The following is a 19,469-nucleotide window of genomic DNA, read 5'->3' as shown; positions in this document are numbered from 1 at the left end:
CCAAATGCAAATTAGAACCGATCCCGGATGGCCAAAAAAGGAGTGCCCTCTGAACAGCTGTAAGAGGTATGGCTCAGCTCTACCTCTCTACCCAGGAAAGAAATGGGGTGACACCAGCCAACTGCATGAGCACCCCAAAATAATTGTTCCAGCAACCCCTAACTCTGTGGGTTCTGATTTAGTTTTCACAGGTCTCGTGGTGTTGATCAAGCATCTATCTGCCTTAGGCCTGGGCCATGGGGGACCCACAGCACTGACTCCTGACCATTGTTCCACAGTATAGGTGCCCTCTCCTCACGTCCCTCCTAGTGCTTCACTCCTCCTCCCCCCCCCACATCTTGTGCCTCCAACAACTCTAGATCTCAACTTGACTTCTTCCAGGGACGAACCTTGCTGACTGAGATCATCATAGCCATTTTCTGCCCTGTCCCCACTCCCTAATTTACTCCCTTATGGTCCCTGACTTCTGGTATCATCTCCTCTGCTGGACCAGCTCTTGAGGGCATGGACTGCACCTCTCCTCCAAACCTTCTCCCAGCTCTGGCACTGGTGACAAGTAAGAATAAAAACAACTGTGAACCATGGGCCAGATACTAGGGGATCAGGAGACCTAGGACCCCAGAAATGAATGCAAGTGAGAAATATTACTAGAGAGCTTTATTACAGGCCAAGGGCCTGTCACCAGCACCCCTACGAGATGCAAGTCTTTTGGTTCTCTGACCCCTGCCACAAAGGCAGGACCCTGATGCTCAGGGCCACCTGTGAGTACAGATGCCTTGACCTCAACCAGAGAGGAAATATTAACAGCAGCATGATTTGCCTGTTTCCACAATTTCTCTCACAAGGCAGGCTGGCTCCACCATGCTAGGTCCCTCATCTGGGACCAAGGAGAAGAAATTACAGTGAGGTAGCAGTTTGTGAATACAAGGATCTAGGCTCCTGGCTCAATCACAGAGGAAGTAGAGGCAACCACAAAGAGGAAGAACTAGGACCCAGGCCTTAAGGTTTCCAGCAAGGCAAGAACTTTCAGGTCCTCCTTGCAGTCCAGGCTAACAGGGGGAAGCAAAGGCCCCCAGAGAGCTGGGGTGTTCTTGCTCCTGAATAGAGAGGCATGACAGCTGCAGTCTGGGATTCACACGAGTCAGGAGAGGGAAGTCCCCACACTGGAAACGCTGTAGCCGGGGAGGTTCTAAGATCAGAAGAGAGAAAAAAACACATGCCCCATGTATGCAGTTTTAGTCATCCACCATTCTCCTCCCCAGCTCCAGAAATCCCCAGTCCCTCATCCCCCTCCTCCCTAGGAGCCAGCTATCTGCCCACCTCCCACCAACTCCACCCTTACCTAATGGGAGGATCTTAGAGGGTTTCCTCTCAAGCTCAAAAGAAAGCATAATGGGGCGGAGGACAGAGAGGCTGGTACAGAGTGTCCAGAGGAAGAGGGTCAAGGGCTCATCAATCTTGGCTGAGGACTAGAAAGGGAATCTCAGGATTAATCAGAACCCAAGCTCCTAAACCCTCTACCAAACCCCCAGGAATCTGGGTGTCAGCCCCTACTTCCCGGTCACATCTCACCTCAAGTTGGGCTCCAGGCCCTATAAAGTGCAAGACCACTCTCCCTGGCATTCGGACACGCTCTAGGAGGGAGTTCCACTCACTAGGACACAGCCCTAGAGCTGCTGCCACATGATGATCCCTACAGGTCACCACAGCTTCAGCAGTCCCATCTTCCACCAGGAGCCTGGGGGACAGGGGAGAAAAACAGTTACTGACCCTACAGCAAGCCCAGGTGGCCAGTCTCCTGACCTAAGATGCTTCCCTACCCTGACTGTTTCCAGTCTTTAGCTCACTTTATACTCATTCATTTAAAAACAAATTATTACACAATTCCTATGAGCCAGGAATTATGTTAGCAGAGGGATAACAAGACAGACATAGTCCGTATTTTTGCAGACCCTAATAAAGTATGGCAAGTCATACAATCAACTGGGGAGTCAACAGTGCAAGGGAAGCCCACCCTGTGCTGACCTGATGCTGGCCTGGCTTACAGAGGTCTGAGTAGGGCAAGTGGAGCCTTGATGAGTACACCTTCCCTGGGATGAAGAAAGTAGTTAGAAAAATCGTCTCAGTCCCATATCCCTCTGACACCCTGCACCCAGCTCAGTCTGCCCCCTTACATACCTGGAGGCAGAGGCTGGTACAATGAGCACACACCCAGAGGAGCTGAAGGCTGAAGACAGAAACGATATGACAAGAGGCAGTGGCCTGGAATGGGGCCTGGCGACCCTGCAGAAGTTCAGCCAGGTAGATGTGGGGCAAGGAGGTGCTAGAGAGAGAGACGGGTCAAGAAACAGTCAAAGGGGTTCTGAAAACAAGGTGAATCTGGAAGAAGTTAACAGGCATGGGGCCAGGGACAGCAATGGGTACCAGTACTCTCCTCATCTCCAATAGTCATCAATTATTTCTCAGGCTTGAACAACCAAGATGCTAGCCAGGAAAGAGAGATTTGCATATTTCCATTTCAGAATGAAAAGCTGCCAAGGCCTAGAGCCCTAAATCTTTCTGAGTGAAATGACAGGTATTGGGCATTTTTTACTTGCGGCAGAGGAAATCCTGACTCAACACATCCAGCCAGGGTTGGAGAAGACTGACTGTGGCAAAAATTCCAGGGGCAGGGCAATATGGACGGAAGCAGTGAAGTTAAGGATCAGGGCTGGGGACACTGACCTGGTGGTGGTCTCGGGGGGAAAGCTCAGGACCTGCACGTAAGTGGACGACCGGAAACAACAGTACACGTTGTGGGATCTGCACATGGAGGGGGAGGAGTGATGAGGAGGAGGACAGAAGGCAGACTGGGGTAGAGGCTGGGGCATCAGGCATCACGCATCATAGGCTTTGCCACTCCCCGAGGACTTGCCCGGGCTCTACCAAAGCTGAGGGAAGAACAAGGGAAGGGCTGGTCTAGAACACCTTGTGGGGATGGAGGAGATACAAGTCAGACTACCTTGTCAAAAACATTATCAAACAGAAGTTTCACTGCAGCGTAGGGAAGTGGGAGAGAGTGTGAAAGAGAACCACATGGTGACTGGTGCATGACGTGGTGAACACAGATAATGTCATTCAATTGTACACATAAAAATGGTTGAAATGTTTTGTTACATATATTTCATCACAATAAAAAATTTTAAAAATTAAAAAAAAAAAAAAATCACATCCATAGGGAGAGGAGGCAGTCACTCAACCTAGCTCTTCACCTGGAAAGCCTTTTCTCCAGCTGTTTAAAGTAGACTCGAGCTCCTGGGAGGAGTCCTAGTGGGGGAGGCAGGTATGGGTCTTCGATATATATGCCCAGGTGAGGGGGAAATTCACAGTCAGCAGTCTCTAGAGCTACGGTCAGCTTCACACACGCTTTCGCAGCTCCAGGGCTCCCTGCAAAAGGAAAAGGAGGATGTTATCTGTCAGGACCTCAACATCCCATCATTCTACTTCACACCTTCACCCCAAAGGAGATGTCATTACCGGGCTTTGTCCAGAGAGGGGGTGGAAGTGGCTCACACAGTGATCGTGACAAAATCTCAGCTGAGAAAGACACCAAGGAATCTGTGAAACTGGAGGGTCATACACCGAGAATGGAGGCGTAAGAAGGCACAGAATGGAGGGTCAGGTCAAAACATAGAAAAAAAAGCTGAAGTACAGGCATTTCCACTAAAACACCATATACGAGGTCCTGAAAAACCTCATGTTCTGCCAAAAGGCACAGTAAAAGTAACAGGGCTTATGGGAATAATGTGATTGTGGCAGATGACTCAAAACCTATACAAATTCGTAACCAGAGCCCTTAACAAAAAATTATAGCAGAGTTAAATTTCCACTTGAATTCACACCTAGAATCACAGCCAGTCTATCATTATACCCTGGGCTTACTCCCCCTCCTCCCTCAATGTCAGCTACCCCAAGAAGCTTATGAGGAAAACACAGTTATTCCTGATGCCATAAACCAGCCACTTCTTGTACTAAAGGAAGGCCCTTCTTTAGAATTTCAGCTTCTTGCCGTATTTTCTTATGGTCTCCCCCACCCCACCTTTTATTTGCTAAGACTTTTCCTTAACTGTGAAAAAGCTGGCTCATGATCACGCCAAAACTACCAGAGGAAACATCAGGTATGAAACATGACTTCCATCTTATACTGCCATCATTTCTCTCTGAGCAAAATCACATTAAAGAAACACACGCTGGAGTAGAGAATAAACTGTTCACCAAACCCAACCACACTGGGGAAAGAAAGAGCAACCAATTAGCTAGAGGAGTCTGACATTTACTTGCTACTGAGGAAGTCAGTCATCGAGGATTCGGGAAGTGCCTTGTTTATACCCAGCACATCTGGGATGTCCTGGGAACGCTCAAGCTCCAGGGTCCACTCATCCTGGACAGTGAGGCAGGAAGCACAGCCAGCCAACTCCAAAGGCCGCTGAGATATGCAGGATGAACTGCCTTCCTTGAACAATGTTGGTGTCTGTCAGGAAACGGGAAGACGATTGTCTCTGTGTTCTTGTCCAGAGAGGGGTTCATAAAACACTACAACCTAAGTTGTCTTGCTTCCTGGAGCCTGGGGAAGGATGTAATCTAGACACAGATGGGCCTTCTATTTTCTCTAAATCCAGCCTTCTTCTAGGGGTCCTAGAGAGTGACCAGGCACTGGCTCTCCCTCCCCAACCTCAAGCCAAGAAAGCTTTCTGAGGAAGAGTATAATGAAGTAGGGCACTCACGGGGGGGCCTGGAGCCACAAGTCGGTACACTTGCCCTGGGTGCAAGAACTCAAACCAGCGGACTGAAGAGCCAAGGAAGATGAGGAGAACCTGTGATGAGGAAGAGCAGGGAGCTGGGTCGTCCCAAGCAGGAGTGGGACACAAGAGGGCAGTCCCAGTTTACCTTCTGATCCTTCTCCTCATCTCCCTGGGGCTCAGGTGGGCCCCATCCAGTCCCCTCCTTCCTCTGGGTGCCCCCAAGCCAGCTGCCTGACACATGGAAACTGAGAGTGGGCTTGGGCGCCTCCAGACTGGCTCCTGGGGGGACACAAAAGTTCCGCTTCATCAGGGCCTCCTTGTGGGATAGCAAGAATAGCCGGCTCTGTCCTATGTGGGGTCCATCTGGGTTGGGGGGTTCTGTCTGAGGAAGTCTTGAGGAGGTAGCTGAACGATGGAAGGGCCTAGGCACAGGTAGGATCAGGGCATCTGCCAGGAAGAACTGGACATAGACTCTGTTGGGAGAGACAAGGAATGGCGTCCTTAGCGATACAAGCACTGGGTGTTCCTTGCGCCACTTCCTCTTCCCCTCAGAGACCCGGGGATACAGACTCTACCCTAAGGATCCAACCTGGCTTGCTGCTTCTGGATGAAGGCTGCCATGTTCAGCTCCCTCCAGGATGGGAAGTTGCTTCTGACATCCCTCTCTACAATCAGCTGGAACTTCTCTGCCCGCACCAGGCATCCTTGAAGAATAAAATGTTCTCTTTAGCAAGAGAACTATGGAATGGGAGTGGAGTAGACCACTCTGCAGGTCTGACCGCTCAACTGCTCAGCCAGTGCTGCTCCCCTAACACAACATGCAGGCCCAGACTGACCCCGCCTTCGAGGGATCAAGGGAGAAAGCATTCCATCAGCTTCTCCAATGCAGCCTCTAGGCTGAAAAGCCTTCATTCTACTTTCTCACAGATCCCTAAAGTGCCTGTTGCTAAATCAGGGTTTCCCTGTCTAAAAATCCCAGTTAAGTCCAAATAAGATCAGTATTCTTCCCAACCAAGTATATGGGAAATGGGTTGGAATCCTGGTTTGCAAAGTTTGGATCTATGATGGGAGAAATAAATGCTGGGAATTTAGTTCTGGCTAGGGATCCCCTTGTTCCTTTTCTCTTATCTGCCAACTCTGGTCTCCCAAACTTCTCCCAAAAGATGTTGACTGCCATGTGCCACTTCAGCGACTCTAGTACATCCCAGGAGATGCTTCTCCCAGGCTCCCCAGGTTCTAAGAACCTCTACCCTGCCACCATCTTCTCTTCACCTCTGAACTCCAAACCTGAGAGTCGAGGGTCAGTGACAGGTTGTGAGTGCTTGGCCAGGAGAAGGCAGGGCAGGGAACCACTTTGGTCCCGAAGTTGCAGACAACCTTTATGAGATGAAGCCACTAGGACACCAAGTAAAACCTGCAGGGAGAAGGCAGCCAAGTATTAAACAATGCTGAGCATCTCCTATGTGCCAGGCACTGTGTTAAACGTCAGAGCTACAAAGTAAACCTGAAAGACATGGTCAGAACTCAAAGAACTTATATTCGAGTAGGGGAAAATAGACATGAAAAAAAAAAATGCTGACATTAAAAAAATGCAGATGCATTTCACACACTTAGTGGAGAGAAAGTGGTACAAAATGAGGTCAGAAGCAGGAGACCATGCAGGACCTCACAGGACATAGTAAGGAGTATGGGTTTTATTTTACATGCACTGGGAGAACCATTGGGAGGATTTAACAAGAGAGTTATACAATCCTAGTTACATTTTACCCCAACTCTCTCTAGTTGCTGCAGGGAGAATGAACTGGAGGGGGCCAAGAACCAACGGGCCAGCAGAGTTAGAAGGCTAGTGCAGTTAAAATGACAAGACATATCAAGAATAGGAGGAAATGGAATGTGTGCCTAATTGCCTCCATGGAAAACTGCCTCCTTTACCATAAGACCAGAAGAACTGGATGGTGCCTGGCTACAACCACTGAACATTTTGATAAAAGATTCTACAGAAGAAACCTGATCAAAAGGCAGAAAACGCAGAATGGAATTTCAAATTATCCTGGAATCCAGACTTTCTGGAGCCATGGAGGTTGGATACACCCCTGAAACCACTGCCCTCAAATAATCTTTAAACCTTAAACCAGAAATATCTCCTGAAGCCTTCTTAAAACCAAACAAAAGTTCAGCTTAACTAATAAAAAATGTCTGCCTTGAGTATTATGCTCTTTTAAGATCCATCTATATGGTATCAAGTTGACAAAAGCAACTCAGTAGATTAGACAGGAACCTGAAGAGGCAGTGAGTTCATGTTAACAGGAGAGGAACAACTCAGAAAAGGAGGGCGAGGATGGTCGCACAACTCGAAGGATGTAATTGGTGTCACTCAATTGTACATGCAGGAACTTGAACTGGTATGTTTTTTGCTGTGTATATTCTCAATCACAACAACAAATAAAGAAAATTATTAAAAATGACAAGACATGAAAGTGACCTGAACTAGGGTTGCGGCAGTGGGGATGGAAAAAAGAGGGAGCACTGATGGAGCCCCACTTACCTGGGCTGGGTGGAAGGCAGAGGGCAGCAGGCAGATCCAGGACCAGGCCAGGCGATGATTGAGCTGGCAACTGGGTAGGTGGGAAGCCTCTGGGAGGGGCAGAAGGGCCTTAGGGTCAAAGGAGGCCCAGGCCCTGGACTGCCCTTCCTCCTTCAGGGCAGCCAGCGTGGGGAAAGAGCAGGGAGTCTGCAACCGGGTGTACTGAAAGGGAGAGAAAAGAAATCATGTTGTGCGCCCCACAGGTGCCCCAGGCATGCCTCAGGCAGCCCCTCCAACGCATTAGCTAGGCCACCCATCTTTCCCCCACATCCTCATACTTTCTGGAGGGGACAGTGATGTGGCTCTTCAAGGATCTCCTTGTGTGCATTCCGAACAGGGCTGCCTGGCAGAGGTAGAATATCCAGGGTAGGAGCCAGGAGTTGCAGTCCTAGGCTGGGGTTCCCAGGACAGGAACGCTGCAGGAACTGGTGATGCCTCAGCACGTGGGGACACAGCCTTGGCCAGGGAAAGAAGCTGCGTCACTTCCCCCAAAGACCCAAGCTACTGGCTACTGTCCCTGTCTCTTCAAGGATCCTGCTTCCCTTACAGAGACAGTGTCCCACTCCCACCCCAGACCCTCCTCCTCCTCACTTGCAGGCTAGTTCCTCCAGGGCCTTGGAAGCCCACAGGTAGAGGGGAAGTCCTAACTGACGTTCCCATACCAGCTGCTCATACAGGGAGGCCCCATGGGCTTGGTGGGATGACTGAGTCTTGGGCTTCTGATGAGAGAAGCCACGAACCAGGACGGCACCACCGAGACAGGGGGCTAGCACTGGCCTTTTTGTTCCTCCACCCACTGACTGGAGAAGGTGAACATCCTGGAGCTGAACAAAAGTAGAAAAAGTGAAAAAAAGCAGAGGTGAAGCCCCCAATTCAATGACCCCAGGCAGAGTTTTCCACCGCCCAGATTCCAGGAGAAAGAAACACAATTTCTATAAAGGCTGTTATTTCCTTCCAGCTTCCATGCCTCACTTTCCATCACAACCCACTCCCCCACCACAAGTCTTCGTCTCCCACATGCTCTACTCTGCCTTTCTGTGGGCCTGGTAGCTCCTACTGGCTAGGGGTGGCTGAGGTTCCTTGCCAGACCACCTGGGAGCATCCTGGCCCTAGACCTGTGCGTCAGCTTCAGCCAGCTCCTCCTCCAGCTAGAAGGCCCTCCTGTGAAGGAGACGCTCTGGCCTCAACGCTTCCTCACAATGAGCAAGATTCTACTCCTTTCTGATCTGGAAGTCCTCTCTGAATGCTTGTCCAAATCATTCTTAACAAAACCACTCTCCCAACTCATTATTTTTCTATTTTTTGCTATATAAGTTCGTACTTTGCTTCGAAAACAGACCAGCTTATAAAGTTAAGAAAAGCTGCTGAGTGGGCCTCTTCTTGTAACCAGCCCCAATCCCCCCCGTACCTCCAGAGAAACTCCTGGTCGCACCACCCGCTGGAAGCTGTGGAACTGCTGGTAGGCGAGACAGAGCCCCAGCTGCCCGTCCAGCTCATAGAAGCCAGCAGGCTCATTCAGTACACTAGTGACCGTTCCCTGCAAAAAGGATGAAGGTTCAATTGATCATTATTTCCTTCCTCTTTGGAGACCCACATTTCCTGCCCCATGAATTCCGGGATCTCTTCCTTATGCTCACTGTATATGAGAGAAGTCTGGAGTTCCGGATAAGACCTTTCTTCCCCTTCCTGTCCTGAGAATTGCTGGGCATAGGGAGTGCCTTGGGGTCAGCCTCCAGCAGGGGTCCTTCCAGCTCCAGTTCCAGCTCCCGCACACATTCTGGTTTCAGTGGCAACAGACAGGAAGAGGGACTGGTCGTCCAAACACGGTAAGGGTGCTCGCGGATCCTGGATACTCGCAGCTCTGTCAGCACATAGGACCTACCAGGCCAAAGGGCATGGTGCCACACCAGCTGGGCAGGGACCTGGCTTATGCGGAAGCAGACAACAAGGTGTATGAGACACTTTCCACGAAAGCCGTCCCTCTGCCGGAGTCCCTTTCCATCATAATTTGAGATCAAAGATTCTGCTCCTCATAGTCTGTCTTCTGCCTCTTCATCTTCCCTGTCTACCAATTAAATCTCAAGCCACAGAACTTTCCGGATTTCTCCCCTCACAAGGGAAGTGTCAAATACTTCCTAATTCCTCTCCCAAGATACAAACCATCCCCAGAACTTCCCCCAAATACAAATATATTCCATTGAGAAAATTATACACTTTTCAGCATTTCCCTATTCCTATTCAATAACATACAAACAATTTTATTTATTTAATAAATATATATTGAATACATATGTACCCAGTACTGGGGCAGATGTTAAGGGAAATACAACAAACTGTTCCCTTTTTTCAATATATTTCAAACCACTGGGAAACACAAGCACAAACCCAAATAATAATATAGAGTCATATATGATCAAGTATCAAAAACAATACATATTCAGTAAGGTTTCAGAGAAAAGAAAATCAGGTGGCTGGAATGATGAAGAAGATCTAATGAAAGAAGTGCAACTTGAACAGTGTCCTGAAGGATGTATCTGGTTTATCTAAGTGGAGAAAAGAAAGAAGGGTGATTCAAACAGGAGACAACACAGAAATACTCAGAATGAGCAAGACATGATTTGGGGGCTGTGAAAACACTGGCCAGGATGGAGAAGAGGAAACGTTTTTGGTAGCTGCAAGAGACAAGATGGAAAAGCTAAGATGGGGGAAAAAGAGACAAAGGCAAAAATCAGAAATGCCATGCTGAAAACTTTATAGGCAAATGAGAAGCAAAGCAGGAAAATAAAAATCTGACAGCAGTGTATAACATGGACTGGAGAAGGAAGACTCTAGGGAGGTTGTTGAAGAAATTTAAGCAAGAGGAAGAAAGTTTCAAGGACGGGGCTGTTCATAAATATAACAGTCTTCTAGAGCATGCTCCTCCCGCAGGAGTAACATATCACTACTGCCATTCTCAGGGGCTTCAAAACACACTGGTGACTCAGGACACTTGAATGTCACGGTCCCTTCTGCATAACTTCATAGACCTCTATTTCTACTCTAAGACCAGCTGAGTACCACCAGACTCTGGACTTCACAACTCATCACAAGGTTCTGCTAGGACCTTACTTAAAGTCCCCGGGTGGCATAAACGGTTAAGTGCTGTGTAAGTTATCTAGTGCTGCTACAACAGAAATAACCACAAGTGGGTGGCTTTAATGAACAGAAATTTATTTTCTCAGTTTAGGAAGCTAGAGATCCAAATTCAGGGCGCCCACTCTAGGGAAAGGTTTTCTCTCTCCGTCGGCTCTGGAGGAAGGATCTTGTCTCTTTTCAGCTGTTTCTTGGTCCCTTGGAGATCTCATGTGGCCTGGCACCTACCTTGCCTCATCTCAGCTTGCTTGCTCAATCTCAAGAGACTGACTTAAAACACACCCTACCCTAAGACTGCCTCATTAACATAACAAAGACAACCCATTCCCAAACGGGATTATAACCACAGGTGTAGGGGTTAGGATTTACAACACACATTTTTGGGGGATTCAATTCAATCCATAACAAGTGCTCACCTACTACCCAAAAGGTTGGCAGTTTGAACCCACCGAGAGGCACCTCAGAAGACAGGCCTGGTGATCTGCTTCTGAAAGGTCACAGCCTTAAAAACCCTACGGAGCAGTTCTACTCTGCACACATGGGCTCGCTAGGAGCAACCAACAACAACAAAAGTTACTGTCTGGCACAAAACAAGTGGTTAATAATGGTTTGACTGAAGGAACAAATAAGTATTGGTGCTTCTGCTCTCCACTTCTTCCTCTTATACTCATTAAACTTACATTCTAATCTCTCACTATGACCTCCAGTATCTCCAGTACCTCCAATATCTTCCCTTCCTGTCTGAACGCTAGAACCTGAATACCTAGCCCCTGAATCCTGCCCTCACTACCACTTTCTACCCTTCACCTTGAGTCTACCAATACTGTATCACTACAACTCTGTGCCTTCAAATCCACTTTTAAGGCAAAAAGACAGACCCATGCCACCCCAGTGCCAAACATGGATGCTGACCCTCTCCAGCTGGGCCCATTACTGCTTAGCAATCTCTTATCCTCAACTACCTAGCACAGCAGTTACTCTGAAGCTTTACTCCTCTTTTCAGAGTTCAGTCCCTCATTTTCAGATGACCAGCTCCCCCATTACAGGAGAGATTCACTGGGGTCACTAGAGCAACATGCCTCAAACACCCTGTTTTCTCACCAGCCCAGAAACAAACCAACCCTCTCAGACTGCCTCACACATGTGCACATATCTCCCATGGGACTTATGATCCTGCACAGTAACTGCTGACAGACTTCTCTGGTTAAGAGTAGATGGCCCAGAGGACAAGGGTCATTATCTTAATCAATCTTGTGCCTCTGAACAGATCAAGGTGCCTACTCTAGCTGACCTACCACAGTAGTTACGAACTATACCCCACCTCTTCAAACTTCCATACCATTTTGTATTATTCTCTGTTTCATAAAACAAACATAGAATCTACAATAAGATTATAAACTACCCAAAGGACTTAGCATACTTTAGGAAATCTGCAGACTCAAGTGCATTTCAGAGATTTCTCCCTTAATACATAATACATGATTAAGACAACCCTGGCCTTCAAAGAACTTTCTAATGGTGTCTAGTACATATAAAGCATTCTAATGTCGAAGAAAAATACATCCTCTTTCATTCAGGGAGGAAAAAAAAGAAAAGATCAGAAATGTGAGCAACCTCTAATCATTTTATTTTTAGCATTAAAAAAAAAAAAAATTAACATTTTTAGTTCCTTTACACTCTAATCACTGTTACTCAAGCTTATGACACACAGACACCCAGAGGTAAGAATTCTCGTAATGCTAATAAATCTCAGTTTCCTTTTTTGATATGCATGTTAGCTTTCTCATTTTTTAATTTTTCTGAATGCTTTTGAAACATTATTCAGATAACTACATAAATCATAAAACTATAGTTGGTTTAAAGATCAATCATTTTTAAATTATACCAATAAATATAAAAAGATTCAACAATAAGTTGACCAAATTTTTAAAAAGTACATTATTCAATGTACTAATGGTGTTAAGAAGAATATTTTTCTTGGTCATCCTCCTAGTTCAGCGATACTAGCAGTTTTCAAAATTTCATACACGATACAAAAGCTGTCTAGTCAAATATGCTCCACAGCAGGAAAGTCTATTCCCTATGTCCTGTACACAGCAGCATCATTCCAGAAAGCAACCTTTCCCCAGCGGCCCTCCTCTCCTAAGTAGTTCTCCCTATTATCTTTCCTATTAAGAGTTCTAACAGCCCTTTCTCATCTCCATGCCTCTGAACCGGCCCTAATCCTTACCTGCACGACAATGGGCACATGGCTGACAGCTGGGGATGAACTCCCAAGAGACAGCACAAAGTAAGTTTTCCTGTGACTATTCACCAGAGCACTCAATCGAACCAGCTTCCCAGCCAGGTTTGGGTATACAACTCTGACCTTGCTTCTAGGATGGAAGAAAAGAGACAAGAAGTCATTTTTAATTTTCTTATTTTCCCTACAAATGTCTTCCTTTCTCATATGAAGAATAATCTGACAGTGATGTAACACTTCCACAGCCCAAAGCTGTTATTCTAAAAACCTCCTTTTAACTCTCCTGGCCCTTAAATAAGGCATATTTTCTCTTGCGGAGCCTTGCTCTTAACATTCTGAGAGGCCCTATAATTCCCTTGATCTGGAACATTCCAGCTATATTACTATTAATACCCTTCTTTCCCTCCTTCCTCTGACCCACCAGCAACTTCCAAGTTTCACAGCACTTCTTCCTCTCCTAGAGAGGGAACACTTACCTCTGCCTGAGCAGGCGGGAAGCTATCTCCGGGTAGAGGACAGGAATAGGTGAGGCAGGGCCAGGACTGACAGTCAAGGGGAACACTGGCACAGGGGCACCCCAGAGCTCCAAGTGTCCTTCCCCTGAGGAATTCCGCCTGGCAGGAGGGAGGTAACTCCAACTGGGGAAAAGGAAGAGATGGCCCAACCAAGAAAGGTCCAGATCTATGAGCTAGAAAAGACAAAGGTGAAGGGTTACCAGGACCCTGGCATCCAATCTACCCCTTCCCCCACCTTTATTCTGAGACTTCACTACTTTGCTCCCTAGACACCATTCTCTTTAAGATCTGAGGCATCTCACTCCCTCTTCCGACTCACCTCACAGCCTAGGACACCAGTGTTATCTCTCACGTAGAGGCTTCCATTCCTGCACTCTTGTTCCAAGTCCCCTGATAGATCTGTTAGTGTCCCTAAAAGTAACAGTCGCTCCTGGGGCAAGGGGACCCCATTTGGTCCAGCCTCTTGGGCCCAAGCCTGGTATGCACTACTGCTCCAGGACAGATGGCTGCAACACGGGAGATGCTGATAGGTCCTGAGGTCCTGTACTGAGACAAAGCTGTAAAGCAAAGGGAGCAGAAGTTCCGCAAAGCCAGGTCTAAGCCTCGGAGGTTACCCCCAACCCAACAAATCCCCTAAGGAAAAGTCAATGGGAAACTTGAGCCAGGAGATGAGTATGTCTGACTGGTTGAACAGCGAAAGCTGAGGGTAAGGGCCTAAGAAAATGAGGATGAGGTCTGGGTCCAAAGGCTAGGCTATACCTAGGTAAAGCAAGAAGAAACCGTGTGTTGAATACTATCTTGAATAAGATGGTACCAGGGAGAGGACTCCAGAAAATGAAATAAGCCTGCAAGAGGAGCCTGAGAGTATAAGCATGTGGGGAGAACACTTTATAGATACCACAAACAGCTACCTTGAAAGCATCTCAGCTCTTATCTTTATAGAAAACTCCAAAGGGGCCGCTTTGGCATTTAACTGATGCCTCAACCACAACTGGCGCAAGCCAGGTTTCCTTCCCAGTCTAGAATATTGCAGTACTAGAGACTGGCTGGAAAGCTGAGGCTGAGATGGGAGTTCATTATCAAGAGTTTCCAAATATCAACAGACGTTTTAGATCAGCAATTCTTAAACAGAATGTTGCAACACTGCTGTGTCACTATCAATTGTAAGGTGTGTCAGAAATAATATGATAACAAAAAACCTCCTGGCACCGAGTCAATTCCAACTCATAGCAACTCTATCAGACACAGTAGAACTGCCCCCCATAGGGTTTCCAAGGAGCAACTTGTGGATTTGAACTGCCAACCTTTTGGTTAGCAGCCATAGCTCGCCATAGCTCACAACCACTGCGCCACCAGGGCTCCTCCAATCTGTTAATGAGCTTTCAGTCTCTCCTAGAGAAGGTTATGGTATCCAATCTCTCTCAAACTCTTTTGGCCATGGAATCCTTTTCTGCGGTACTTTTTACCATTGCCTAGAATAATTTAGGAAATGGTAGTGTAGTTTAAAAAAAAAAAAATTATCCTCAGAAGACCTTAAACTCAAGTCCTCTTAAACACTACTATTGGCACTTGGTGAAGTCATACAATCTCTGTATCTTAGTTTCCTAATATACAAAAGGCAAACAGTACCATCTGTCTCTTCCCTTTTCCTCTATTCACAACATAAGCCAATTTAGGAGAGCTTTAGGAAGAGGAAAGCAGCTTGACGGAGAATGGGAGAGTTTGGCAGGAGGGGGTGTGTTCAGACCACCTTGTCCTCCCCTTAGCAAGTTTCCCTCATTCTTTTCATTCCTCCTTTTTCTAACTATAGGTATGTTATAGATTGAATTGTGTCCCCCAAAATATGTGCTGTTTAAGTCCAAACCCCTATACCTGTGGTTATAATCTCATTTGGGAATGGGTTTTCTTTGTCATGCTAATGTGATAGTATTAGCGTAGAATGTGTATTAAATCACTACTTTGAGATATAAAAGAACAGATTAAGCAAGCAGATACAGAGGCAGACAGATGTCATGCCACATGAGGGTCACAAAGGAACTGAGGAACAGAAGCTGAAAAAGAGCCAAGGCCCCTCTCCCTTGGGGAGGGAGCATTCCTGCAGAGCAGGTACCCTGAATTCAGACTTTTACTTAAAGCCACTGAATTATAGTATTTGTTACAGCAGCACTAGGTAACTAAGACAGGGTACTTCCTTTTAAAACCCAAATTCAACCTCCTCCCCACCCTCCACCTCTCCTTACCTGTAGCTGAGGGGCAGTATAAAACCCTGGTTCTTTCCCTGCGACAACCAGACCGTCTTCACACAATCAATTACCAACTGAGTCAACTGGACACTTGACTCCTTGCCAGCTGGACACAGGGTCTCTTGGATGAAAGCCTGGGCAGCCTCAAGCCAGGCTTGCTCCTGTGGAAAGCAATTCTCGTTAAAATATCTTCCTGACCATCCTGCCCACAAAGAAAATGTCTGGGAAAAATAGGGGGTAAAAAAGCAACAATAGGGTATGTGAGTTGAAGACCAAAAGTAAAGGAGTTTTAAGTCTTAGTCCGATCACACAGTCAGTCCCTTGGACAAGGGGCCATTTGGCTTTGATCTTGCCTCTTTCTCTACCTATCAAACCTGCCACGGTTGTTTGTTGCTGTCGAGTCAGCCCCCGACTCATGGCGGCCCCATGCACAATGGGATCAGCCCGTTGATCCACAGGGTTTTCACTAGCTGAGTTTTGGATGTAGATCACCAGGCCTTTCTTCCTAGTCTGTCTTAGTCTGGAAACTCTCCTGAAACCTGTTCAGCATCAGAGTAACACACAAGCCTCTACTGACACACAGATCGTGGCTGTGCTTAAGGAGCATTGGTGGGAACCTGTACCAATCCTCCAAACGCCCAACTAGAATGTACATTCCTCTATGGACCCTTCTTTCACCCATCCCAGGCAGAATTAGCTCTCTCCTCAGAGCTCTCATAGCACCTTGCACATCTCTCTATTAAAAGCAGTAATCACCAGGTACAGCTGTTTCCCATTGTACATGGGATCTAGTTCTAAGATAGCAAGTTGAAAGCAAGAATGGTGAAAATCACCCTTGGAAAAATCCCTTACATTCCCTTAAAGAATAGGACATACCACTGTACAGTAACACGTATATGTAAATGTGCCCAATAATAGACAATACGTAAAAAGGGCAAAGGCAGAGTATAATTTTTAATTATTCCCGTTTTTTTAGTCAACTGTATATATTTGAATTTCCAGAAGCTAAATGCATATATGATATAATCCCGCTAGATATGTTTCCTGTTGTCTTTTCAACTAAAACGTAGGCTTCCTAAGGAAGACACAGACCACCTTTATATACTCGACACAGATTCTGGACATACACGTGTCTGGACACTAGCTTAAAAAAAAAAAAAAACACACATTTATATGGGATCAAATTTACAAAAGCAACTCAAAAGATTAGATAGGAATCTTAGGGGGCAGTAAGTTTATATTAATGAAGGAGGAACAACTCAGAAAAAGAGGATGAGAATGGTTGCACAACTCAAAGAATGTAATCAGTATCACTGAATTGTAAATGTAGAAACTGTTGAATTGATGTTATGTTTTGCTGTGTATATTTTCAACAACAAAAAATCAGTGGTTAAGCATTTGGCGCTAACCAAAAGGTCAGCAGTTCAAAAGCACTCCTTGGAAACCCTATGGGGTAGTTCTTTCCTGTCCTATAGGGTCGCTATGAGTCGGAATCAACTCGATGGCAAAGGTTTTTTTTGTGTGTTTTATACCTACATATCTATGTCTACACATATATACACATATATAATGCAAACCACATAGGTAATTTAAACTTTTCTGGTATTCATATTTTAAAAATAAAAACAAATGTTGAAAAAAAAATACCTCTAGGGAAGGAGACTAACTTGGCCTACTCCCAGTGCTAGGCACTTTATTTTAAAATTCTGATGGAGTTCAATGATGCTTAGGGGAAGGACCTTTGTTCTTCTTGATCCCCAATGATTCTTCTAAGCCATCACAGCCCCCTCTGTTCCTCCAAGGCTCCTCTATTAACTTTCTGGTCAGTCCTCCACAATGAAACTCTGTAGCAGTTTGAAGAATCAGTCTTTAGGTTCTAGATGACTTCAGCATCCGGGCCCTGGTGGTACAGTGGTTTTAGGAGCTTGGCTGCTAACCAAAAGGTTGGCAGTTTGAATCCACCAGCCGCTCCTTGGAAACGCTATGGGACAGTTCTACTGTCCTATAGGGTCACTATGAGTTGGAATTGACTCAACGGCAATGGGTTGTTTTTTTTTTTTTTTTCCTGGACAGTCCAGCAACTGACCTTCACCTTCACTCTACCTCAATCAAATACTCTCAAAGTCAGGGATGTGGACACTGGACCAGGTCATCATTCACAACTGCCCCACCAATGTAATCAAAGCCCAGGCTCTACTCTTTTACTTTTTGTCTTCCTGTCTTCTTCTTTTAGCTCCTATTCCTCTGATGGCCTGTGCACTTATTTGCTCATTGAATACCACTGTTTCTGAAAGTGGTATAACTACCTCAGAAACAGACGTAAGTTTTGTTAAAATATGCAAATTCATGGATGTCATGCACCAAATTAGAATCTTGGCGGGGTGGGGGAGGACTCAGGGGTCTGTATTTTAAATAAGCTCCCCAGATAAAACTGATACAGGCTAAAGTTTGAGAACACAATACATGTTCCCCTCAATGACCTCATTCACTGCCATGGCTTTACTAGGCATTTATACATACTGATTATTCCTAAGTCTCTGTTCTAGCTGAGCTCTCTCTCCTGAGCTCTAGCCATATCCATCTACCTGCCAGATTCTCCACCTGGCTGACCTACAGCCACCATACATGCTCAACACTGAAGTTTTCACAAAATCCACTCCTATCAAGTTGACAAAAGCAATTCAAAAGATAAAAAACTTATGGGACACTGAGTCTGTTAATGGGGGAGGAACACGCAGAAAAGGAGGGTGAGAATGGTTACTTACACAACTCGAAGAATGTAATCAATGTCACTGAATTATACATGTAGAAACTGCTGAACTGGTGTATATTTTGCAGTGTATATTCTCAAAAAAACAAAAATTATTAAGAAAAAGAAAAAAAAAACTTCTCTTCCAATGTTCACTAACTTAGCAAATAGCACCCTCAACCAAATAGTTGTTCTACCCTAAAGCCTGGATGTTCTTCCTGTCTAACACCTTCCTTTTCCTCAACAGGCCCCAAGTCCCTTAGATTTGATCTCCTTATCATCTTTTTACTCTGTCTTCACCCCTGAAACATAACCGTTGCTGCCATGGTTGGGGTCACCACCACCTCTCACTTCATTTCAACCACAGCCTTCAAACTGGTATTCTCCAGACCACTCTCTCTACACTGCCAGGACAGGAAACTAAAACCTAAATCTCCTCCTATCTCTCTTCTGCTTAAGGCCGTTCAACAACTCCCAGTTAGCCTCCGGTTAAAGCCGTTGTTTAGCAAGACTTACAAGGCTGTCAACTCCACCACCACTGAACTGAACTTCTTGAGTTTTTCAAACATGCCTGCTCTTGAAACCTTTCAGCGCTTATTTACCTTGCTAACTGCCACAGGCCCTTCGAGTCCCAGAAGCTTTTCCTGATTATCAGTTACCCAACTCCCCTACAGCTGCGTCAGGGGTCTCCTCCAGGAACCCACATCCTGTATTTCCCCCATTAGGCTGCTTATGGTTTCCTCGCAGGAGAGAGAACTGACACGGTTTAAGGCCCGCAACGGGCGCCGCATGAATACATACATATATTCGTACGCAGAACAGGAACGAACTGCCTCACAGGCCCCCACCCAGGCGCGGCCAGGGCTGCCAGGCAAGGCACAGAGAACTAGGGAAGAAAGCAAATCCAGGACAGACGAAAGACGGGCAACGAACAGAGAACAACACTCACGGAGGTAAGAGCCCGAGTCCCAGCGTCCCCCATAACGCGCCGAAGGCGCCACCTCTGGAAAGTGCGCGAGCGGGGGCCGGCGCGAAGATTCACGGGAGGCCCGTTTGACGTCACTGGGGTGCGTCCGGCTCCTCCTCCAACTACTTCCGGGCTCGTCTCCTGCTTCTTTGGAACGTGGCTTAGGGCCTTTTACGGATCCCCGGTGGCTCAGTGGATAAGCGCTCGGCTGCTAAGCGAACTGCCGGTGGTTGGAACCCACGAACTGCTCTGTCGG

General features: G+C 46.5%; 1 protein-coding gene across 1 annotated transcript; it reads right to left on the bottom strand.

The window, feature by feature from the left end:
- Nucleotides 1–358: 358 nt before the first annotated feature.
- On the bottom strand, nt 359–19,274 carry CTC1 (CST telomere replication complex component 1). Its single transcript, XM_023731081.1, has 23 exons — nt 19,196–19,274; nt 15,495–15,658; nt 13,574–13,811; nt 13,216–13,427; nt 12,728–12,872; nt 9,003–9,287; nt 8,774–8,902; nt 7,957–8,189; nt 7,644–7,821; nt 7,327–7,527; nt 6,069–6,195; nt 5,371–5,485; nt 4,927–5,254; nt 4,764–4,853; nt 4,317–4,510; nt 3,517–3,605; nt 3,252–3,426; nt 2,725–2,802; nt 2,179–2,323; nt 2,026–2,090; nt 1,573–1,738; nt 1,343–1,469; nt 359–1,189 (listed from the first exon to the last, which is right to left on the bottom strand). Exons 1-23 carry the CDS (start codon nt 19,226–19,228, stop codon nt 1,050–1,052), a joined length of 3,657 nt encoding a protein of 1,218 aa, XP_023586849.1. The 5' UTR covers nt 19,229–19,274; the 3' UTR covers nt 359–1,049.
- Between the last annotated feature and the right edge of the window lie 195 nt (nt 19,275–19,469).

Source organism: Trichechus manatus, unplaced genomic scaffold (assembly GCF_000243295.1).
Source record: "Trichechus manatus latirostris isolate Lorelei unplaced genomic scaffold, TriManLat1.0 scaffold00040, whole genome shotgun sequence".
NCBI classification, from domain to species: domain Eukaryota; kingdom Metazoa; phylum Chordata; class Mammalia; order Sirenia; family Trichechidae; genus Trichechus; species Trichechus manatus.
Note: the sequence above shows the minus strand (reverse complement) of the source record. Positions and strands in the feature narration are given on the sequence as shown.